This window comes from Bos indicus, chromosome 27, assembly GCF_029378745.1.
Source record: "Bos indicus isolate NIAB-ARS_2022 breed Sahiwal x Tharparkar chromosome 27, NIAB-ARS_B.indTharparkar_mat_pri_1.0, whole genome shotgun sequence".
NCBI classification, from domain to species: domain Eukaryota; kingdom Metazoa; phylum Chordata; class Mammalia; order Artiodactyla; family Bovidae; genus Bos; species Bos indicus.
Genome location: NC_091786.1, coordinates 34,585,180 through 34,610,491, shown reverse-complemented (window position 1 = coordinate 34,610,491; position 25,312 = coordinate 34,585,180). Strand labels below are relative to the sequence as shown.

Below are 25,312 nucleotides of genomic sequence, written 5' to 3'. Positions count from 1 at the left end.
CGGTTGAAAGACTGGGGTCCCTGAGAAGGTCTGGCTCCGATTCTCTTGCAGGCAGCACAGGAACAGAAGGTCCTCACTCAACGACAGGAACCTTTCAGTCAGGGCTCTCGATAAAGTCTCATAAAGAGGGCACATACTCGACCTCCCTCCATTTTTGAGACTTCTTTCTAAATTGGTCCAACTGCAAACTGGTGTCCAAGTTTAAAGGATCCCCCATGCTAGGGCCACGTCTCCTGGTCACCTGAGGCACGTTGGTGTCAGGCTGCATTGCAAAAGAAAATCAGGGTTGTTTTTTTTGTTGTTGTTTTTTGTTTTTTAACTGTCTCCACAATCTTCTATTGTTGAGAATGCAGCCCTGAGGAGAATCTGTGGGGATTCCCTGGGCGTTTTCTATGTTTCCATATAAGCCTGGAGGCTAACAATGAGAGACCCTGGGAATTCGAGGCCTGGTATAACCACCAAGGGGATCACAGAATTCCCTCCTCAGAATCAGACACACAGACAAGGGGTTTCCATGATGAAGGGGACGGGAGTGTAGGCATGAGGTCCAAGGGAGAGGAAAAGAGGGATAAAAAAACGACTGAAAAGGGAAAAGAGACAGAAAGATTGCCTTTTCCACTAACCCCCTACAGATGTCTATTCAGGCACCCACCCTGGGGTTTCCAGAAAGGGCCAGCGAAGGAGAAGCACCCCGTCCACTGCCTGCCAGGTCCTCGAGCCCAGAATCCAGCCAGTTGTACCGTTGTGAAAGTGAAAGTGTTAGTCGTTCAGTAGTGTCCCATTCTTTGCGACCCAGTGGACTGCAGCCCGCCAGGCTCCTCTATCCACGGAATTCTCCAGGCAAGAATACTGGAGTGGGTTTGCCATTTCCTTCTCCAGGGGATCTTCCCCACCCAGGGATCAAACTCTGGTCTCCCGCATTGCAGGCAGATTCTTTACCAACTGAGCCTCCAGGGAAGCTTGTACACTGTGTGTGGAACTCGCGCCTATGCATACAACACAGAAATCTGCCGCTTCAGCCCTTTCCCTCAGGGCTTCTCTCTCCAGCAGGAAAATAAAGATGAGGATATTGGGACCATCGGACTTCTGGCCACGACATGATATGAGGTGATTCCCCTATCATCCTCATGAATCTCTGGTCAGGAAGAGCCCCCAACACAGGGGGCTGTGTGCTGTGAGGCAAACCTCTCCCACCTCTGCTGGTCACGGTCTAGATGAGCCGCTGCCGGGCCCGAGGGAGCTGGTCCCACAAGCTAAGAGGAGTGATGCGGTAGCCGACCACGGTCCGCCCTCTCGGAAGGACAGGACAAAAGGAGAGGATGGAGAGGGAACAGCAGCAGCTGTCAGGAGAAGGAAGGGGCAAAGGGGAGAAGGAAGTGTTGTCTGAATGAGGGTCCTGAGGCCCCCAGGGGCCAGGAAGGCAGACTTACCAAACGTGGGGGCAGTTAGGATTTTGGTCCTCTTGTTCATAATTTGCTCCAACTGGGCATGCACTCAATTACTTTTAGTCCATGCTCCATTACTCTGGGAGAAAATTTAACTGCCACTGTTTACATTGATGATACTTTTAGAGTAGCTCATGATTTTGGAATGTTGTGGAAGCAACCTGGTTTCCTTACTTCTAACAGAAATACAATTTTAAACAGCCCTAAATTCACCAATTATTAGATGCAATACTTTAAGCCTGCCACTTCAGCTATTATGATGACTCTGGCGAATCCTAAACTTGACTCTCTGGGACTGAAGGGAATAACTTTGCTGGCATTTCTGCAAGGAATTAAAGGGCAACAGCTGCCAAACTTGTCATGATCCAAAGGGATAGTTCTCCAAACAAAAACAGAAAAACTGACTAGAGAAGCTCAACAATTGGCCTCTAAAGAAAAAATTAAAAAGGAAAACGTAGGTTAAAAGTTAAACAATTGTTCTTGTGATAAAAAGAGAAATCTCTGGTTTAGACCAATTTATTCCTTCTCAGATCCAGATTTCCAGTTTCACTACCTGCTCTGCAATAATGGATTGAACACTATTTTCTCCGTTCGTGAAGGCAATGGTAGGACTGGCCAGCAGAGGGCACCAGAGGCACATTGAAGGAAGAACAGACTCCATCCACGTGTAGTGTTTTTGGCTTTTTTTCCTGCTACACAGGGCGTGAGCAGCGGCGGCCTAAGAAGACATCCAATGATGCTTTGTCCCAGGTGCTCACGCTATCAGAGTATGTCTCCCTTAGGTGATCTCGCTGGCCTCCCTGGGTCCAGTAACCACATTCTTGGATCCTACTGATGCCACGTCATGGACTTCAGGTCTTGCTCCTGCCGGCACCACCTCCACAGACTTTGTACAACCCCTGCAACGGTTGTGGTTTACCCACACCCACCCTGATTCAGGCACTGTACACTCCAGCTCGCACATGAAGTGGCATTGGTTCTCTCAGCAGCACCAGCTGGAGTTATGTTTTCTGCTTTTCTCCATGTCTGGCCCAAGCCATCAAGTAGGCAGAAATTACACCTTCTCCAATGAGGTCTGAACCTCAGCCTTGGGAGAGTGGCCACTCTTGCAAGCGTATCCTTCCTTGGGTAGTTTCCCTCAGACCTAAGATACCTGTTGAGTTCTCATGATATCTTTATAATGGCTCTTCAATGGAGTATATTATTAAACTACCTATTTAAATTACTGTGTAATCCCTGATTTCCTGATTGGACCCAGACGAATATAAGGCCACAGGCACAAGCTAGAGGAGGAACACCACTGCTCCTGTGCTGAACGACACAGGAGTCTGACTCTACGACTTGGCAGACCGTAATGAGCAGTTCAAATGGATGGCCACCTGGTGTCCCATGGTCAAATATTCCATCTCTACTAGACCCCAGTAACACACCATTTCTCAAAAGATACATAAAAATTAGGTTCATGACTTTGAAAAGAACCTTTGCAAGTAAGTGGCCCTGATGTTTTTGCTTCCTTGAAAGTATTACTCGCTCAGTCATGTCTGACTTTTTGCAATCCCATGGATTGTAGCCCGCCAGGCTCCTCTGTCCACGGGATTCTCCAGGCAAGAATACTGGAGTGGGTTGCCGCGCCCTCCTCCAGAGGATCTTCCCGACCAGGGATTGAACCCTAGTCTCCTATATTGCAGGCAGATTTTTTACTGTCTAGGCCACGAGGGAAGCCCTTAGCTTCATGGTAAACCTCCTCTTGGTAAACAGGAATCTGAACACACTAAAGCAGGTACACAGCTTTGAAAGAGGAGAGGTGGTAACAAGAGAAAGACTGGATTCAACAACTCCTGAGTAAATGCCACTAGGACAAGTCATAGGCTAGCTGAAGTCCATGAGGGAGGAAGGAGGAAAGTGGGTGAGAGCTTCAGGTCAACTGAAAGAGCAGAAAGGAAAAGGGATACTCTGCTGGGGTCTTGAGACACAACTGGCAGGCTCTCAGGGCTTTGTGGGGTGAGGGTCTTTGACTGCTTTTAGCTGACTCAGAGTCTTTTTCAAGTTAGATACAGCGGAAGTTGAAACTGAAAATACAGAGAAAACACCAGACATAATTAGGGTGACTCAGGTGCAGATGATTTATTATTTCATAATTTAAACCCTCAGCACTGACAACAGAGGGGACATAGAAACATGCTTGTTTTTTTTTTTTTTTCCTTCTTGGTTTAGGCCAGTTTCTGGTGATTTATTTGGTACTATCCTCTCTATAGGGCAAGACCGTCAGTGACTGTTGCTATAAGGGAAAACAAGATAAAGCACAAAATGAAATAACAGTGTTACTATTTTTTTGAGCCCACATATTTCTAATACAAGCAATTTATTTAAAAGGCATGGAAATTGAAGAGAGAGGATCAAGTAAATAATAATCAATTCCAGAAAAAAAAAATCATCTGTTAACTCAGCTGCAAATAGTCTTAGTCTTGTGTCTTCCTAAAATATCCTAAGTGCTTATTTATCAATTTTTGGTAACTATTTAGGTCAATAAAGCAAAGTGCCTCTAAAATTCCATTCTAAGTATATAAACTGATTTTAGTTTAGAACAAAAAAGAAAGAGATACAATATTTCTAAGTACAATCACATTCTATAAAGGATAAAAACACAAACACACATGAACACACCTGTCTATACATCTATATATTGAAATAATTTAACAATGATCATCCTGGGTGCTAATATTAATGGTTAGTTTTTATTGTTTTGAATAGTTTTAAAGGAATATTTAGATTCTCATGAAAGAACACACTAAAAAATACCCCACCAATAGTCTTCAACAATGACAAGGACATCAAAAACAAAAAACCTAAAAACTAATCAGAGCCAAGAGGAGCCAAAGGAAACATTAAACAAAAAATAATGATGTCTCATGAATGGACTCTGGACCAGAAGAAGGACATCTATTAAAAGCTAAGAAAATATGAAAACAGTATGGACCTTAGTTAATAATAATATATTAAATTGCTTTATCAATTGTAACTTATCAACTAATATTAGATGGTAATAATAGAGAAGACTGATTGTAAAATATATGTAAAGTTGTACTCTTTTCTCAATTTTTCTGTAAACTGAAAATGTTTCAATGCAATAAAGCCTCTTTGGAATAAAAAAATGCATGAGTGTTTATTACTTGTTACTACTATAATAAGCAGAATGATTTGCATACTTATAAGCATATACAATTTATTGAATAAATCAAGAGAGGGGAGTAATGGCAAGATACAGGCATTGCAAGCTCTCTGGACAGGAAAGGATCTTACTCTCATTAAAATCTAAGGTAATCCTTCAGAATTATGATTAATGGAAATGCTTAAGCAAAAATAAAGTCAAAATGTTTGTTGTAAACCTCAGCACAAAACTAAAAATGATAAAATATTTTTGGAGCCAAGAAAATAATGTTTAAAAAACAAGAATTAATTAACAGTAGGCTAGATCTAACATTCAAACTTAACAGAAAAATCAGTGGAGAGAGTTAAGAGAGGGTAAAAATACACTCAGCATTTCTTAAAATAAATAGAGCCTCAAAAGTGCCTCTAATCTGTTACTATTAATAGTATATTACATATTTGTCTTTCTATGCATACTCATTAAAGAAAGAGCTCATTACGGAGAACAAGATGGCAGAGAAGTAAGTGGACCGTGGAGTACATCTCTCTCCACGGATACATCAGGAATACACCTTCAGACACAGAAGTGCATGCAGGACACCAGCTGAGAGTGGACAGGAGTCCCTGACCAGAGGAAAAGAATAGACACACGCAAAACTCAGTAGGACAAGGAACTGGGGGGAAACAGGAGTGTGAGTGGGACTGGACCTGCCCTCTGCAGGTGGGGGAACTGAAGCAGGGGTCCACTCCCCACATCATAGGGGCAACTGTCTGAGTCAGAGGAAAAACACTTAAGGCTGAGAGTAAAAGAGTCAATTCGTGGCAGCCTAAATGGAATGAGTCTCAGACAGTCCTTGCCGCAGCCATACATACCCTGGACAGGGACGCAGGTCCCCTGGAAGAGGCAGCGGCTGCAAGCTGGAGTTTAGGGATTGTGGAGAAATCCCAGGGCGAGGGCTGCTGTTGACTGCAGAGAGACGGATTGAGAGGATGTGAGGGAGGAGATTGTGGTGGGAAAAGCCTGTGGAGGAAAGCCAGGCAGCCATGGAAGCAAGGCAATACGGCTGAGTCACGTGTAGGGGGTGGAGCCATCACCATGGCCTCTCTCTCCGAACACGCCTGCATCAGCAGCTGAACAACAGAAAGGCTGGCCTTCAAACACCTGACACACTGAAAGACAGAGTAGGACCCCACACAGGGTGCCCCTATAAGTGACTGATGTGCAAGACCACACAGTAGGACCCCAGCCAGGGGGGCCCCTCTGTGTGCCTGACACACCAAACAACAGAGAAGGACCCCGAGTAAGGGAGCCCTCTAAGTGCCTGAATGCGAGGAGATATGAAGAAAAGCTGGCCAAAGAGGCCTTCTGATCCCCAGCTACAAGAGGCTCGGAAAAGACTCTGATAGAGCCGTAACTCCTGTGGTGGAGGCAGTCCATGTCCCTGCACACTTGGCACCACCAGGGTCCCTGCAAGCCAAGCAGCTGTGCCAACTTCATGCTCAACCCTCACTGGGGCAGAGCTGACACAGGCAAAAATGTCCTGCCTTTATGCACCCAGGGTCGTTTAGGTCTGTCCAACTCTTTGCAACCCTGTGGACTGTGGCCTGTCAGGCTTCCAGGCAAGGATACTGGAGCATATTGGCCAATACTGGTTGCCATACCCTTCTAGAGCACTATATTTCATGCTGCCCTGGCTGCCAACTCCCCTGAGTCCCTGGTGCTGCCAGAGCCCCTGCAACCCAAGCAGCTGTACCACCTCCACACCTGGCCCTCACTGGGGAACACCCAAGTCTTCCAGGGCAGCCTCAGGAGGAAACCCCAGTGGACTAGCCACATGCAGAGATGGAAAGAAAATCACAACTGAAACCCAGGGACAGTGTGGCTAAGGAAGAAGACCCAAACCCCTCCCACCAGCTGTACAAGCTGCACATTAAATCCGCATGATCAACTAGGCAGACTCTGTGTCTATGGAACATATATAAAAGGGCATTGAGAGCTCCCACAAAAGAAAACACACTAGTTCTGACAGCTGTGGACATTGGAGGCAAGAACACACAGGAGTAGGAGCAGATTAGAATCTGAGCTGCCCCCACAGCAGGTCCTGAGACCAGCACAGTGTTGGAGGGCATCCTAAGGAGGTGAGGCAGACTGTGACTCCCAGCGAGGGAAAGGACGCTGACAGCAGTGACTCAAGAAAAACATTTATTATTCTTGTGTTTTGACTTGTTCTGTAGACTCTTTGGGTTTTTTTTTTTCTTTTTTTACTTTTTTGTTTTTCTATTTTTTTCCCTTCCCACCACCTCCCCCCATTGTAGTTGTCGATTTTATTGGCACTATGAAATCTAATTAAGCTTTTGAGTTTTATTTTTTTCTTTCTCAGTCACTTTTTTTGTTCCTATAAACTTCTGCCTCTACACTGGACTTTTGGAAATCTATGGAGATTTTCTTTCTTTTTTATTTTTTTTTCCTTTTTTTTCCCTTTTTTTTTTTCCTCTATTTTAATTTTTAACTTTTTAAAAACCTATTATTATTTTTACACATTTATTCCTTCGTTTGCTTTTCTTTTTGTAGCTCTATTTAACTTTGCATATCTATTCTTTCTTTATTTATTTCTTTCCGTTTCTCTCACAATATTTGTTACTTTTGTTTTCATTGCTTTATTCCCCACTTGACACCTTGCTTTAGTTTTGTTTTCCAGTTTATGCTTTAGTTAGTTTCATTTTTGGAGAAGGCAATGGCACCCCACTCCAGCACTCTTGCCTGGAAAATCCCATGGATGGAGGAGCCTGGTAGGCTGCAGTCCATGGGGTCGCTAAGAGTCAGACACGACTGGGTGACTTCACTTTGACTTTTCACTTTCATGTATTGGAGGAGGAAATGGCAACTCACTTCTCTTCCCCTTGCAGTTAATCTTTAATGTATATAAATCTTCTTTATCTACCTCTATTTAACTTTGCATATCTATTCTTTCTTCCTCTCAACATGTTTATTAGTTTTGTTTTCATTGCTTTATTCCCCACTTGGCACCTTGCTTTAGTTTGTTTCACAGTTTGTGCTTTAGTTAGTTTTGTTCTTAACTGGTAGATATAATTTTTGGTTTCTTTTGTTTGGCGGGTCAATCTACTGTATTTTATTTTTGTTGGATTGTTTTGATTTTACTAATGAGTATATATGTATAGGTATATATTTCATTATTTTCATTATTATTTGCCTGATTTTATAACTGACATTTGTCTAAGGTTCCTCTTTGGCTTCTCATTTTGGGTATTTGTTTTAGTCTCACTGAATGCCATAACAAACCACTTGTGGAATCTTAGTTCCTGACCAGAGATCAAGCCCTGAGCCACTGGAGTGGGAACACTGACTCCAAGACCCTAGACTACCAGAGAACTAACCATCAGTTCAGTTCAGTTGCTCAGTCATGTCCGACTCTTTGCGACCCCATGAATTGCAGCACGCCAGGCCTCCCTGTCCAACACCAACTCCTGCAGTTCACTCAAACTCATATCCATCGAGTGGGTGATGCCATCCAGCCATCTCATCCTCTGTTGTCCCCTTCTCCTCCTGCCCCCAATCTCTCCCAGCATCAGAGTCTTTTCCAATGAGTCAACTCTTTGCATGAGGTGGTCAAAGTATTGGAGTTTCAGCTTTTGCATCGCTCCTTCTAAAGAACACCCAGGACCCATCTCCTTTAGAATGGACTGGTTAGATCAGCTTGCAGTCCAAGGGACTCTCAAGAGTCTTCTCCAACACCACAGTTCAAGGGCATCAATTCTTCGGCGCTCAGCTTTCTTCACAATCCAACTCTCACATCCATACATGACTACTGGAAAAACCATAGCCTTGACTAGACGGACATTTGTTGGCAAAGTAATGTCTCTGCTTTTGAACATGTTATCTAGGTTGGTCATAACTTTCCTTCCAAAGAGTAAGCGTCTTTTAATTTCATGGCTGCAGTCACCATCTGCAGTGATTTTGGAGCCCCCCAAAATAAAATCTGACACTGTTTCCACTGTTTCCCCATCTATTTCCCATGAAGTGATGAGACCAGATGCCATGATCTTAGTTTTCTGAATGTTGAGCTTCAAGCCAACTTTTTCACTCTCCACTTTCAATTTCATCAAGGGGCATACAAAGTTAATCAAATAGTGGGAACTCACACAAAGGAAACCACTGGGGTACAAGACCTGGCATTACCCAACCACCAGAAGCACCCTGCACAGGTGGTGCTAAACAAACAAAACAAAAATACAAATCCAGTCATCAGCAAATAGGATTACCACCTCACTCAGCCTTGACCATTAGAGGGGGACAAAAAAAAAAAAAAAAAAAATAGCAGAACTCTCACCCTAATCAGGGCTTATACAAACTATTGGACCAAACTTAGGAGGGCAGAAACCAAATGTAAGAAAGAATTCAAACTTGAAGGCTAGAAAAGAAGACCTCAAATACAATACCTTTTTTAAAAAGTAATGAAAAGGCCAAGAAATACTACACAATTGTAGGAACAAACTAGAAACACAGAAGTCCAAATAAATGAAGAGGAAATAGGCAAGCTATCTGAAAAATAATTCAGAATAATGATAGTAAAGATGATCAAAAACCTTGAAAACAGAATGGAGAAAATGCAAGAATCAATTAACAACAGCCTAGAAGAATTAAAGAATAAACATGCAGAGACAAACAACACAATGACTGAAATTAAAAATACTCTAGAAAAAATCAGTAGCAGAATATCTATGGCAGAACCAATCAGTGAGCTAGAAGATAAAATGATGGAAACAACTTCTGAAGAGCAAAATAAAGTAAAAAGAGTGAAAAGAACTGAGGATAGTCCCAAAGAGCTCTAGGACAATACCAAACATACCAAGGTTCGAATTATATGGGTCCCAGAAAAAGAAGAGAACAAGAAAGGTTACGAGAAAATTTTTGAAGAGATTATAGTTGAAATTTTCCCCAACATGGGAAAGGAAATAGTCAATCAAGTCCAAGAGGCACAAAGAGTCCCATACAGGATAAACTCAAAGAGAAACATGCCAAGAAACCTACTCATCAAACTTACAAAGATTAAGACAAAGAATATTAAAAGCAGCAAGGAAAAATCAACAAGTAACATACAAGGGAATCTCCATACACTTAACAGCTGATCTTTCAGCAGAAACTCTGCAGGCCAGAAAGGAATGGCAGGATATATTTAAAGTACTGAATGAGAAAAATCTACAACCAAGATTACTGTACCTGCAAGGATCTCATTCAAAATTGATGGAGAAATAAAAATTTTTTCAGACAAGCAAAAGTTAAGAGAATTCAGTGCAACTAAACCAACTTTAAAAACAAATGTTAAATGGACTTATATAGTCAAGAAATACAACAGAAGAAAAAAGACCTACAAAATCAACCCCAAACAATTAAGAAAATAGCAACAGGAACATATATATCAATAATTACTTTAAAGTAACTGGATTAAATGCTCAAACCAAAAGACACAGACTGGCTGAATGGATACAAAAACAAGACCCATATATATGCTATCTACAAAAAACTCACTTCAGACCTAAAGACACATATGGACTGAAAGTGAGAGGATGGAAAAATATATTCCATGCAAATGGGAAGCAAAATAAAGCAGGAGTAGCAATCCTCACATTAGACAAAATAGACCTTAAAATAAAGATTACAGAAGATAAGGAAGGACACTACATAATGACCAAGGGATCAATCCAAGAGGGAGACATAACAATTATAAATATCAATGCACCCAACACAGGAGCACCTCAATACATAAGACAAACACTAACAGATATAAAAGGAGAAATTGACAGTAACACAATAACAGTAGGAAACTTTAACAGCCCACTCACACCAATGGACAGGTCATCAAAACAGAAAATTAATAAGGGAACACAAGTCTTAAAGGATACATTAGATGAGATGGATCTCACTGATATCTTCAGGACATTCCATCCAAATGCAGAAGAATAAGCCTTCTTCTCAAGGCCACATAAAACATTCTCCAGGATAGATCACATCTTGGGTCACAAATCAAACCTCAGTAAATTTAAGAAAATTGAAATTATATCAAGCATCTTCTCTGACCACAACGCTATAAGACTAGATATCAATTACAAGAAAAAAAACTGTAAGAAGCACAAACACATGGAGATTAAACAGCACATTTCTAAATAACCAACAGGTTACTGAAGAAATCAAAAGGGAAATCAAAATATTTCTAGAAACAAATGACAATGAAAACATGACAACTCAAAACCTATGGGATGCAGCAAAAACAGTTCTAAGAGGGAAGTTTATAACAATACAATCCTACTCAAGAAACAAGAAAAACATCAAACAGACAACCTAACTTTACATCCAAAACAACTGGGAAAAGAAGAACTAAAAGACCCAAAAATTAATTGAAGGAAAGATATCATAAAGATCTGAGCAGAACTAAATGAAAAAGAAATTAAAAAAAAAAAACATACTAAAGATTAATAAAAATAAAAGCTGGTTCTTTGAGAAGATAAACAAAATTGACAAAACTTTAGCCAGACTCATAAAGAAAAAAGAAGAATCAGGATGGGGAACACGTGTACACCCGTGGCGGATGCATGTTGATGTATGGCAAAACCAATACAATATTGTAAAGTAAAAAAAAAAAAGAATCAAATCAACAAAATTAGAAATGAAAAAGGAGACATTACAACAGACAATGCAGAAATACAAAGGATTATAAGAGACTATTACGAACAATTATATGGCAATAAAATGGATAACCTGGAAGAAATGGACAGATTCTTAGAAAAGTTCAATCTTCCAAGATTGAACCAGGAAGAAGTAGATACTATGAACAACCCAATTACAAGCACTGAAATTGAAGCTGGGATCAAAAATCTCCCAAAAAACAAAAGCCCAGGACCAAATGGCTTCACAAGAGAATTCTATCATTCAGAGAAGAGCTAGTACCTATCCTTCTAAAACTCTTTCAAACAATTGCAGAGGAAGGAATACTTCCAAACTCATTCTACAAGGCCACCCACCATCACCCTAATACCAAAACCAGAGACAACACACAAAAAAACTACAGGCCAATATCACTGATGAACATAGATGCAAAAGTCCTCAACAAAATTTTAGCAAACAGAATTCAGCAACACATCAAAAAGCTCCTACACCATGATCAAGTTGGGTTTATTCCAGGAATGCAAGGATTCTTCAGTATATGCAATTCAATGTGATACACTAGATTAACAAACTGAAAGATAAAAACCATACGATCATCTCAATAGATGCAGAAAAGGCCTTTGACAAAATTCAGCACCGATTTATGATGAAAACTCTTCAAAGAACAGGCATAGACAGAACCTATCTCAACACAGTGAAGACCATATAGATAAGCCTACAGCAAACATTATTCTCAATGGTGAAGAACTGAAAGCATTCCCCCTAAGATCAAGAACAACACAAGGGTGTCCACTTTCACCACTATTACTCAACATAGTTCTGGAAGTCCTAACTACAGCAATTAGAGAAGGAAAAAATAAATAAAATAAAAGGAATCCAGATCAGGAAAGAAGTAAAGCTCTCACTGTTTGCAGATGACATGATACTGTACATGGAAAACCCTGAAGATAGTATCAGAAAATTACTAGAGCTAATCAGTGAATTTAGCAAAGTTGGAGGATACAAAATCAATACACAGAAATCACTTGCAGTTCTATATACTAACAATCTATCAGATTGATAGAAAAATCAATTTTCTGAAAAATCAGAAAGAGAAATTAAGGAATCGATCCCATTCACCACTGCAACAAAAAGAATTAAATATATAGGAATAAACTTACCCACAGAAAATTATAACACACTAATGAAAGAAATCAAAGATTACATAAACAGATGTGTTCCTGGGTAGGAAGAATCAATATTGTGAAAATGACTATACTACCAAATGCAATCAACAGATTCAATGCAATCCCTATCAAATTACCAATGGCATTTTTCACAGAACTAGAACTAAAAAATTCACAATTCACATGGAAACACAAAAGACCCTGAATAGCCAAAGCAGTCTTGAGAAAGAATGGAGCTGGAGGAAACAACCTTCCTAACTTCAGATTATACTATAAAGCTACAGTCATCAAGACTGTATGGTACTGGCACATAAACAGAAATATAGACAAATGGAACAAGATAGAAAGCCCAGAAATATACCCATGCACCCATGGGTACTTTATATTTGACAAAGGAGGCAAGAATATACAATGGGGCAAAGACAGCCTCTTCGATAAATGATGCTGGGAAAACTGGACAGCTACATGTAAAAGAATGAAACACCCCGTACACAAAGATAAACTCAAAATTGATTAAAGACCCAAATGTAAGACCAGAAACTATAAAACTCTTAGAGGAAAACAAAGGCAGACCACTCGATGACATAAATCAAGGCAAGATCCTCTATGACCCCCTACAAAAATCTGTAAAGCAATTGTCCTTGAATTAAAAAATAAATTAATTAACAAAAAAAGAAAGAGCTCATTACTAAAGGACAAGTGGAAAATTAAGAAAATTTAACATGATAGTGAAAGAAAGTAAAATTTAAGATATACTAAGACTTAGAAAGCATATCACTCAAATGTCCAAATGATTAAAAACAACTAACTTAAAAATGTTACAGCTTGATACAAATAGATAGATAGTGATCATTACAACCAGATAATTTGGCAGTCAAAAAACAAGAGTGTACACATTATATTTATGCTTTGATCAATCTCCCTTCTAGGAATTTACACTGAGGCTATAATTGGATAATTATTCCAAAATGTATATCTATATAAGGATGTTTATTACAGTGTAAAGATTCATAATAATGGATTTCTAAAATGTTATTTTTCATTTTTAGGCTAAATACTATTTGTCACAAAATGATGATATAGGCCTAGATTTTAAGATATAAAAGTTTCCCATAATTAGTCCCCAAGTAAGAAAAAGGGGTATAAATAAGTGGCTTTATATTATTTCTTTAGAAAAATTATTAAGGATATATATACCTATTATATGGAAGTTAATGGAAGTTTTCTGTGGGTATTGTGATGAGAAATTTATTTTTAATTCATATACCTACCAATGTATTTTGGATATTTTAATAAATATTTGATCATCACTAAAAATCAGAAGGGGAAGCTCAGGTGGTGCTAGTGGTAGAGAACCAGCTCACAAATGTAAGAGAAATAAGAGTCACCAGTTCAATCCCTGGGTCAGGAAGATCCCCTGGAGGAGGGAATGGCAACGCACTCCAGTATTCTTGCCTGGAGAATCCCCTGGACAGAGAAACCTGGTGGGCTACAGTCCATAGGATCAGACATGACTGAAGTGACTAAGCACCCATGCACGTATATTCTGTAGGTTTTGGCTTTTTGAAAATAAAAATCACTATATTTTACTTCATTGCTTCTGCTGCTGCTAAGTCGCTTCAGTAGTGTCCAACTCTGTGTGACCTCATAGACAGCAATCCACCAGGCTCCCCCGTCCCTGGGATTCTCCAGGCAAGAACACTTGAGTGGGTTGCCATTTCCTTCTCCAATGCATGGAAGTGAAAAGTCAAAGTGAAGTCGCTCAGTCATGTCTGACTCTGAGCGACCCCTTGGACTGCAGCCTACCAGGCTCCTCCACCCATGGGATTCTCCAGGCAAGAGTACTGGAGTGGGTTGCCATTGCCTTCTCCAATTCATTCCTAGTTAGTTCTAAAGTTTATTTGGTTATCCCTATTTTCCCTTCACATGAATTTCAGAATGTTTTTCTACATTTTCTCTACCCCCATACATAAAAAGTATTTTGAATGAGTTTATGTTAAATATACTGAAGCCTACCCAGGAGGCCCTAGAGGTAAAGAATTCACCTGCCAATACAAGAGACTTGAGATATGGGTTTGCTCTCTGGATTGGCAAGATCTCTGGAGGAGGGCATTGCAATCCACTCTAGTATTCCTGCCTAGAGAATTCCATGGACAGAGGTAGCCCAGAAGGCTACAGCCTATGAAGTTGAAAAGAGGCAGACATGACTGAAGCAACTTAGCACAGCACCTATACATAGATTACTGATGTTTGAAAAGAATAAGCCTTAAATTTAAAAGTATAAAACAAAAAGTAAAGACAAGCAGATTCAAGTTAAATGGAAAAGGAAAGAAAAATATTTTAGATAACTAGGCTCAAAATTTATGGAAATTCTTTGTCAAAATTCTAGGAAACACTTTTAATTACTTATAAAATAAATGTAAAATCTAATAAGCATGATAATTTTAAAAATAAAAATTATACATTTAATTGAACCCTGATAGCTTTCAGTTCAGCTCAGTTCAGTCGCTCAGTCATGTCCGACTCTTTGCGACCCCATGAACTACTCCCTGTCCATCACTAACTCCCAGAGTTCACCCAAACTCATGTCTATTGAGTCAGTAATGCCATCCAACCATCTCATCCTCTTATGTCTCCTTTTCCTCCTGCCCTTGATCTTTCCCAGCATCAGGGTCTTTTCAAATGAGTCAGCTTTTCGCATCAGGTGGCCAAAGTATCAGAGTTTCAGCTTCAACATCAGTCCTTCCAGTGACTCAGGATTGATCTCCTTTAGGATGGACTAGTTGGATCTCCCTGCAGTCCAAGGGACTCTCAAGAGTCTTCTCCAACACCACAGTTCAAAAGCGTCAGTTCTTCTGCACTCAGCTTTCTTTATAGTCGAATTCTTACATCCACACATTACTATTGGAAAAACTCTTACGGTCTTTTACAGATTGGGACGTGGGGACTGGAATCGAAAAGAAAGAGAGAAAAAGAGAGAGAAAGAGCAATATCCCCTGGGTCACATGGAAAGCCAATAAAGCCCATACACAGGACCTGTACCACTCATGAAGGCAAAGGGCATCCTCTCAAGGAGGTCTTGAAAGCCAGGGCAAGAAAGTGAGCTCAGTAGGCCTCCACACTCCAAAGAACTTGCCGGAAACAAAAGAAGGACATGGGGGACCCAAGTCTCTAGTGGAACAAGAGTATTTTATTAGCAGAAATGCATGCTTATATATCTTCAGTAAAATGATTACTCAGCCATTAAAAAGAATGAAATTCCACCAGTTGCAATAAAATGGATAGTCTATTAAGTACAAGATTGCTGAAGAGAGTCACTGAAGGGAATCCAAGCACGTGCTCTTTCCCATGATCTCAGTCCTGAGAACTGTGAAGCTCTACTCCTTTCTGTACTCCAGAAACTGATAAGGAACAGAGAGTCCTTGAGAAATGGCACACAAAGGAAGAAAACGCAACATATTGGATCCCTTAAAGTTGAATGTACCCTGACAAAAAACCATAGCCTTGATTAGATGGGCTTTTGTTGGCAAAGTAATGTCTCTGCTTTTTCATATGATGTCTAGGTTGGTAATAATTTTCCTTCCAAGGAGTAAGCGTCTTTTAATTTCATGGCTGCAATCACCATCAGCAGTGATTTTGGAGCCCAGAAAAATAAAGTCTGACACTGTTTCCACTGTTTCCCCATCTATTTGCCATGAAGTGATGGGACCAGATGCCATAATCTTAGTTTTCTGAATGTTGAGCTTTAAGCCAACTTTTTCACTCTTCTCTTTCACTTTCATCAAGAGGCTCTTCAGTTCTTCACTTTCTGCCATAAGGGTGGTGTCATCTGAGGTTACTGATATTTCTCCCAGCAATCTTGATTCCAGCTTGTGCTTCCTCCAGCCCAGCATTTCTCATGATGTACTCTGCATAGAAGTTAAGTAAGCAGGGTGCCAATATACAACCTTGACATACTCCTTGTCCGATTTGGAACCAGTCTGTTGTTCCATGCCCAGTTCTAACTGTTGCTTCCTGACCTGCACTCTGATAGCTTTAGGAGATGCTAAACTGCTAAACAGGAATAAGAGTATTAAAGTAATGAAATATATGCTCCTGCCTGCAGCATGTTAGAGTCCTTGTTGCTTGACATTCTAACGTACCCTTGACATTGCCAGTTCTTTTAATTTTAGCCACTCTTATACGGGTATAGGGAACACTTGTTTTTATTTTAATTTGCCTTTTTCTGATGACTAATGATGTTAAGCAATTTTTCACGTTTTGAGCTTCTCCTATATTATCTTCTGTGAAGCGTCCTTTCAAATGTTTTGCCTATTAGGCTCCTGCCTTTTGTTATTGCTTGACAGGAAGTGTCAAGTGTGTGAGTCCTTTACTGGAAATATGTATTACAAACATCGTCTCCCGTGTTGTGAATTCCCTTTTCCCTTTCACAAGGGTGTCTTTTGTGAAGCAAAGCTTCCTAAATTTTTAAAAAAAACTTTATTATGAGGTTAAAAACACGTAAATGAGATCTATTCTCTTAAATTTTTAAGCATACAGTGTTGTTCTGCTGCATGCGTGCTCAGTTGTGTCCGACTTCTTGTGACCCCATGAACTATAACCCGCGAGGCTCCTCTCTCCATGGGATTTTCCAGGCAAGACTACTGGAATGGGTTGCCATTTCCTCCTCTAGGGGATCTTCCCAACCTAGGTATCAAACTCACATCTCCTGGCAGGTGAATTCTTCATCACTTGTGCCACCTAAGAACAACACTGTTAACAATATGGATGATGGTATACAGCAGATGTCTAGATTTTGTACAACTAAGACTTCATTCTCATTGATTGGCAACATCCCACTATCCCCTCACCCCAACTTGAGGTAACTAAAATTCTGCTCTCGGTTAGGAGCTTCACAACTTGAGATATCCTAAGTGGAATCATGCAGTGATGTGTCCTTTTGTGGCTGGCTTATTTTAATCAGCATAATGTCCTCAAGGTTCAACTATGTGGTAATATATGCAGGATTTCCCTCGTTTTTATGGCTGAACGTTCCATCATATGTATATACCACATTGTCTTTATCCACTCATCCAGTGATGAACACTGAGTTTGTGTCGTGCTGCAATGAACAGGAAAATGCTAATACTTCTTTGGGATCTTGATTTCAATTCTTCTCGGAAATATATATAGAAGTAAGATTGCTGGGTCATACAGTAGTCCTATTTTTACTTTTTTGAGGAATCTCCAACAGTTTTGAACAATGGCTACAATATTTTGCATTCCCACCAACAATGTAATGGAGAAGGAAGTGGCAAACCACTCCAGTATTCTTTCTTGGGAAATCCCATGGACAGAGGAGCCTGGCAGGCTATAGTCCATGGGGTCACAAGAGTCGGACACGATTTAGCGACTAAACCACCACCACAACAATGTAAAATGATTCCAATTTCTATGCATCCTTGCCACCATTTGTTGGCTTATGGGTTTTTAAAATAATAGCCATTCTAATGGGTGATGCCTCACGTGATTTTGATTTGCATTTCCCTGATGACCTGAACTATCTTTTCCTACTATACCTATTCGTCATAATATGGCATTTTGGGAGAAGCATCTATTCAACTCTTTAGCCCATTTTAAAATCAGGGTTTTGTTTTTTGTTTTTTGGTTTGTTTTTTTTTTGATAGTAGGAGTAACTTGTGTGTTTGGTTACTAATCCTTTATCTGATACTTGGTTTACAAATATGTTCCCCCTTTCCATAGATTGCTTATTGATGCTATTAAATGTTTCCCTTGCTATGCAGACGGTTTTAGTTTGATGGAGCCCTATTTGTCTATTTTTTGCTTTTGTTGCCTGTACTTTGGGTATTAATCCAAAAATTCATTGCTAAGACCAATGATATGAAACTTTCTCCCTATGTTTTCTTCTAGGATTTTTATAGTTTGGGGTTACATTTAAGACTTTAATCCATTTTGAGCTTATTTTTGTGTCTTATATAAGTTTCAATTTCATTCTTATTTGTGTGGATATCCAGTTTTGCCAATACCATTTCCAACTGTGTATTCTTGGCACCTCTTTCAAAGATCATTTGACTATGTATGTGGGGATTGAATCCTGCACTATTTCATTTCATTGGTATTTGTCTTTGTAACAGTTTGATGCTCTTTTAATTACAGTATTTAATTACTATTTGCAATGTATTTTAAAATCAAGAAGTTTGATACCTCCAGCTTTGTTCTCAAAATGTTTTGGCTACTGAGGGTCCTTTGTGGTTCCACATAAATTAATTTTTTATATTTCTGTGAAAATGCCATTATAATTTTGATAGACATTTCATTGAATTTGTAGATTTTTTTAACTTTTTATTTTGTATTGGGTTATAGCTGATTAATTACAGATGAATATCAAAGGGGCTCAACCATACATATACATGTATCTATTTTCCCCCAGACTCTCCTCCCATCCAGGCTGCCACATAACATTGAGCAGAGTTCCCTGTGCTATACAGTAGGTCCTTGTTGGAAGTCTGTGAATCTGTTTCTCTTTTATGAGTTCATTTGTATCACTTCTTTTTAGATTCCACATATAAGGGATGTTATATGATGTTTCTCCATCTCTGTCTGATTTACTTCACTCAGTATGACATTCTCTAGATCCATCCATGTTGCTGCAAATGGCATTCTTTCATTCTTTTTAAGGGATAATATAGGAACTGCTTCAATGTTTTTCATTTTGAGTATAAATTTAGTTCAGTTCATTCGCTCAGTCATGTCCAACTCTTTGTGACCCCATGGACTGTAGCACACCAGGCCTCCCTATCCATCACCAACTTTCAGAATTTACTCAAACTCATGTCCCTTGACTTGGCGATGCCATTCAACCATCTCATCTTCTGTTGTCCCCTTCTCCTCCCACCTTCAATCTTTCCCAGCACCAGGGTCTTTTCTAATGAGTCAGTTCTTCACATAAAGTGGCCAAAGTATTGGAGTTTCATTTTCAGCATCAGTCCTTCCAATGAATATTCAGGATTGATTTCCTTTAGGATGGACTGGTTGGATCTCCTTGCAGTCCAAGAGACTCTCAAGCATCTTCTTCAACACCACAGTTCACAAGCATCAATTCTTTGGTGCTCAGCTTTCTTTATAGTCCAACCCTCACATCCATACATGACTACTGGAAAAACCATAGCTTTGACTAGATGGACATTTGTTAGCAAAGCAATGCCTCTTCTTTTTAATATGCTGTCTAGGTGGGTCACAACTTTCCTTCCAAGGAATAAGCATCTTCTAATTTCATGGCTGCCATCACCATCCACAGTGATTTTGGAGTTCCCCACCCCCCCCAAAAAAAAAAAGTCTGTCACTGTTTCACCGCTGGAGCAGTGGCTGTGTGGCATTGGAGCTATGCTAAGGAGATAACCCCCATCCAAGGGCAAAAGAGAAGAGCCAGCAAGATGATAGGAGGGGGGAAATTGTGTTTAGAATCAAACCCCATACCCACCAGAGACGCTCAAGGGCTCAAACAAACCTTGGGTGCATTAGGACCCACAGACCCCACAGAAACTGAGACAGAACTGTGTTAGAGTATCTCCTGTGGAGGTATGGGTCAGCAGTAGACTGTCACCAGCACAGGGGCTCTGGGTCCAGCAGACCTGGGTATGGCATAAGCCCTCTTGGAGGAGGTTGCCATTAACCCTACCATAGAGCCACCAGAACTTACACAAGACTGGGAAAACAGACCTTGGAGGGCACAAACAAAATCTTGTGTGCACCAGGACACAGGAGAAAGGAGCAGAGACCCCACAAGAGACTGACCCAGACTTGCCCATGAGTGTCCCAGGAGTCTCCAGCAGAGGTGTGGGTTGGTGGTGGCCTGCTGCAGGGTTGGGGGCACTGAGTGTAGCAGTGTGTGCATGGGACCTTTTGAAGGAGGTCACCATTATCTTCATTACCTCCACCATAGTTTGGGCCAGGTAAATAACAGGAAGGAAACACAGCCCTACCCATCAACAGAAAATTGGATTAAAGATTTACTAAGCATGGCCCCACCCATCAGATCAAGACCCAGTCTCCCCTTCAGTCAGTCTCTCCCATCAGGAAGCTTCCATAAGCCTCTTATCCTTCTCCATCACAGGGCAGACAGAAAACCACAATCACAGAAAACTAACCAATCTGGTCATATGGACCACAATCTTATCTAACTCAATGAAACTATGAGCAATGCCGTGTAGGGCCATCCAAGACAGACGGGTCATGGTAGACAGTTCTGACAAAACGTGGTCCGCTGGAGAAGGGAATGGCAAACTACTTCAGTATTCTTACTTTTAGACCCCATGAACAGTATGAAAAGGCAAAAAGATGCACTGAAAGATGAACTCCCCAGGTCGGTGGGTGCCTAATATGCTACTGGAGATCAGTGGAGAAATAACTCCAGAAAGAATGAAGAGACGGAGCCAAAGCAAAAACAACACCCAGTTGTGGATGTGACTGCTGATGGAAGTGAAGTCCGATGCTGTAAAAAGCAACATTGCATAGGAACCTGGAGTGTTAGGTTCATGAATCAAGCCAAATTGGAAGTGGTCAAACAGAAGATGGCAAAAGTCAACATCAACACTTTAGGAATCAGTGAACTAAAATGGACTGGAATGGGTGAATTTAATTCAGATGACCATTATATCTATGGCTGTGGGCAAGAATCCCTTAGAAGAAATGAAGTAGCCCTCATAGTCAACAAAAGAGTCCCAAATGTAGTACTTGGGTGCAATCTCAAAAAAGGCAGAATAATATCTGTTCGTTTCCAAGGCAAACCATTCAATATCACAGTAATCCAAGTCTATGCCCTGACCAGTAATGCTGAAGAAGCTGAAGTTGAACAGTTCTATGAAGACTACAAGACCTTCTAGAACTAACACCCAAAAAAGATGTCCTTTTCCTTATAGAGGACTGGAATGCAAAAGTAGGAAGTCAAGAGTTACATGGAGTAACAGGCAAATTTGGCCTTGGAGTACAGAATGAAGCAGGGTAAAGGCTAATAGAGTTTTGCCAAGAGAACATACTGGTCATAGCAAACACCCTCTTCCAACAACACAAGAGAAGACTCTACACATGGACATCACCAGATGGTCAATACTGAAAACAGATTTATTATATTCTTTGCAGCCAAAGATGGAGAAACTCTATACAGTCAGCAAAAATAAGACCTGGAGTTGACTGTGGCTCAGATCATGACCTCCTTATTGCCAAATTCAGACCTAAATTGAAGAAAATAGGGAAAACCACTAGACCATTCAGGTATGATTTAAATCAAATCCCTTACAATTATACAGTGGAAGTGAGAAATAGATTCAAGGGATTAGATCTGATAGACAGATTGCCTGAAGAACTATGGACAGAGGTTCCTGACATTGTAGAGGAGGCAGGGATCAAGGCCAATCCCAAGAAAAAGAAATGCAAAAAGGCAAAATGGCTGTCTGAGGAGGCCTCACAAATAGCTGTTAAAAGAAGAGGAGTAAAAGGCAAAGGAGAAAAGTAAAGATATATCCATTTGAATGTAGAGTTCCAAAGAATAGCAGGAGAGAGAAGAAAGTCTTCCTCAGTGATCAATGCAAAGAAACAGAGGAAAACAATAGAATGGGAAAGACTAGAGATCTTGTCAAGAAAATTAGAGATACAAGGGGAACATTTCATGCAAAGATGGGCATAATAAAGGACAGAAATGGTATGGACCTAACAGAAGCATAAGATATTAAGAAGAGAAGGCAACAATACACAGAAGAACTGTACAAAAAAGATCTTCATGACCTGGATAATCACAATGGTGTGATCACTCACATAGAGCCAGACATCCTGGAATGTGAAGTCAAGCGGGCCTTAGAAAGCATCACTACAAACAAAGCTAGTGGAGGTGATGGAATTCCAGTTGAGCTATTTCAAATCCTGAAAGATGATGCTGTGAAAGTGCTGCACTCAATATGCCAGCAAATTTGGAAAACTCAGCAGTGGCCACAGGACTGGAAAAAGTCAGTTTTCATTCCAATCCCAAAGAAAGGCAATGCCAAAGAATGCTCAAACGACTGCATAATTGCACTATCTCACACACTAGCCAAGTAATGCTCAAACTTCTCCAAGCCAGGCTCAACAGTACATGAACCATGGACTTCCAGATGTTCAAGCTAGATTTGGAAAGGCAGAGGAACTAGAGATCAAATTGCCAATATTCACTAGATCACAGAAAAAGCAAGAGAGTTCCAGACAAACATCTATTTCTGCTTTATTGACTATGCCAAAGCCTTTGACTGTGTGGATCACAACAAACTGTGGAAAATTCTGAAAGAGATGGGAATTCCAGCCACCTGACCTGCCTCTTGAGAAACCTGTATGCAGGTCAGAAAGCAACAGTTAGAAATGGACACGGAACAACAGACTGGTTCCAAATAGGAAAGGGAGTACGTCAAGGCTGTATATTGTCACCCTGTTTATTTAACTTATGTGCAGAGTACATCATGAGAAATGCTGGGCTGGATGAAGCACAAGCTGGAATCAAGATTGCCAGAAGAACTATCAATAACCTCAAATATGCAGATGACACCACCCTTATGGTAAAAAGCAAAGAATTAAAAAGCCTCTTGATGAAAGTGAAAGAGGAGATTGAAAAAAATGGCCTAAAACTCAACATTCAGAAAACTAAGATCATGACTTCTGGTCCCATCACTTCATGGCAAATAGAAGGGGAAACAATGGAAACAGTGAGTATAAATTACATGAGTTTCTTATATATATGGCCTTTACTCTGTTGTAAATTCCTTCTGTTCTTAATTGGTTGAAAGGATATATCATAAAAACATTTTGAATTTGTCAAATCTTTTTCCTATATCTACTGAGACAATCTTGTCATTTTCATTCTTCATCTGGTTAATGTGGTGTGTGTTATCACATTGATTAATTTTCATATGTTGAACCATCCTTGCACTCCCATGATATCACTGCCATGGTGCATAATCCTTTCCATGCGCTGTTGAATTTGGTTTTGCTAGTTATCTGTGGAGAACTTTTGCATTTATATTCATCACAGATATTAACTTGTAGTTTCCTTTTTCTGTGGAGTCCTTACCAATTTTGGTATCAGAGTAATGCTGGCCTCATAAAATGAGTTTGTGTTTTCACCTTTATACTTTTTGGAACAGTTTTAGAATACTGACTTTAATTCCTATTTAAATGTTTGACAAAATTCACTAGTAAAACCAATCTGTCCTGGGCTTTTCTTTGCTGTGAAGGTTTAAATTACTGGTTCACTCTCCTTGCCAGGTTGTTTTTTTTGTTTGTTTGTTTTTTTGATTTGTGTTTTTTCTATGTTTTTTTTTAATTTATTTTTTTTAATTTTATTTTATTTTTAAACTTTACATAATTGTATTAGTTTTGCCAAATATCGAAATGAATCTGCCACAGGTATACATGTGTTCCCCATCCTGAACCCTCCTCCCTCCTCCCTCACCATACCATCCCTCTGGGTCATCCCAGTGCACCAGCCCCAAGCATCCAGTATCGTGCATCAAACCTGGACTGGCGACTCGTTTCATACATGATAGTATACATGTTTCAATGCCATTCTCCCAAATCTCCCCACCCTCTCCCTCTCCCACAGAGTCCATAAGACTGATCTATACATCAGTGTCTCTTTTGCTGTCTCGTACACAGGGTTATTGTTACCATCTTTCTAAATTCCATATATATGCGTTAGTATACTGTATTGGTGTTTTTCTTTCTGGCTTACTTCACTCTGTATAATAGGTTCCAGTTTCATCCACCTCATTAGAACTGATTCAAATGTATTCTTTTTGATGGCTGAGTAATACTCCATTGTGTATATGTACCACAGCTTTCTTATCCATTCATCTGCTGATGGACATCTAGGTTGCTTCCATGTCCTGGCTATTATAAACAGTGCTGCGATGAACATTGGGGTACACATGTCTCTTTCCCTTCTGGTTTCCTCAGTGTGTATGCCCAGCAGTGGGATTGCTGGATCATAAGGCAGTTCTATTTCCAGTTTTTTAAGGAATCTCCACACTGTTCTCCATAGTGGCTGTACTAGTTTGCATTCCCACCAACAGTGTAAGAGAGTTCCCTTTTCTCCACACCCTCTCCAGCATTAATTGCTTGTAGACTTTTGGATCACAGCCATTCTGACTGGTGTGAGATGGTACCTCATTATGGTTTTGATTTGCATTTCTCTGATAATGAGTGATGTTGAGCATCTTTTCCTGTGTTTGTTAGCCATCTGTATGTCTTCTTTGGAGAAATGTCTATTTAGCTCTTTGGCCCATTTTTTGATTGGGTCATTTATTTTTCTGGAGTTGAGCTGTAGGAGTTGCTAGGTTTTAATCTGCTCACTTTCTATTTCTTCATGATTTAATCTTGACATGTTACATGTTTCCAGGAATGTGTTTATTTCTTTTTGGTTTTTCACTTTCTTAGCATACAAATGTTCATAGTAATCTTTAAGGAACTATAAGCTATAAAAAGATTAATTCTGTAGTATTTATAATGATACTATTTTTGGTTTTATTATATTAGTCTTCTCCCTTTTTGTGCTAGTTAACTAGCCTAGCTAAAGGTTTGTTAATTTTTTATTTAAAAAAAAAATGCTTACATCTGTTGATTTTTAAAATTGCTTTTCTAGTCTTCCTTTTTCTCATATCTGCTCTAACCTTTATTATTTCCTTCCTCCCACTTAATTTGGGTTTAGTTTATTTTCTTCATTCCTTGATGGTTGTCAAATTCAGTGGTTACTTGAGATCTTAAGGCAGTAAAATGAATGAAAACTCCAAGACTCTATCTTATTAACAATAATTTTTTCTGACATAAAAATATAACTATAAGCATATCTGACATCT

At 39.9% G+C, this 25,312-nt stretch overlaps 1 protein-coding gene across 2 annotated transcripts in view; it reads right to left on the bottom strand.

The window, feature by feature from the left end:
- Window positions 1-3,529: 3,529 nt before the first annotated feature.
- Window positions 3,530-25,312, bottom strand: part of LOC109553349 (disintegrin and metalloproteinase domain-containing protein 5-like) — a 148,998-nt gene continuing 127,215 nt past the window's right edge. Inside the window, exons 21-22 of one of the 2 annotated variants that reach the window (XM_070781456.1) lie at window positions 5,466-5,559; window positions 3,530-3,723 (exon numbers count right to left, since the gene is read on the bottom strand). In XM_070781456.1, the coding sequence (XP_070637557.1) occupies window positions 3,676-3,723; window positions 5,466-5,559 (142 nt within the window). In that variant the 3' untranslated portion in view covers window positions 3,530-3,675. The remainder of the gene's footprint in view (window positions 3,724-5,465; window positions 5,560-25,312) is intronic. The other variant, XM_070781457.1, reaches the window with a different exon arrangement.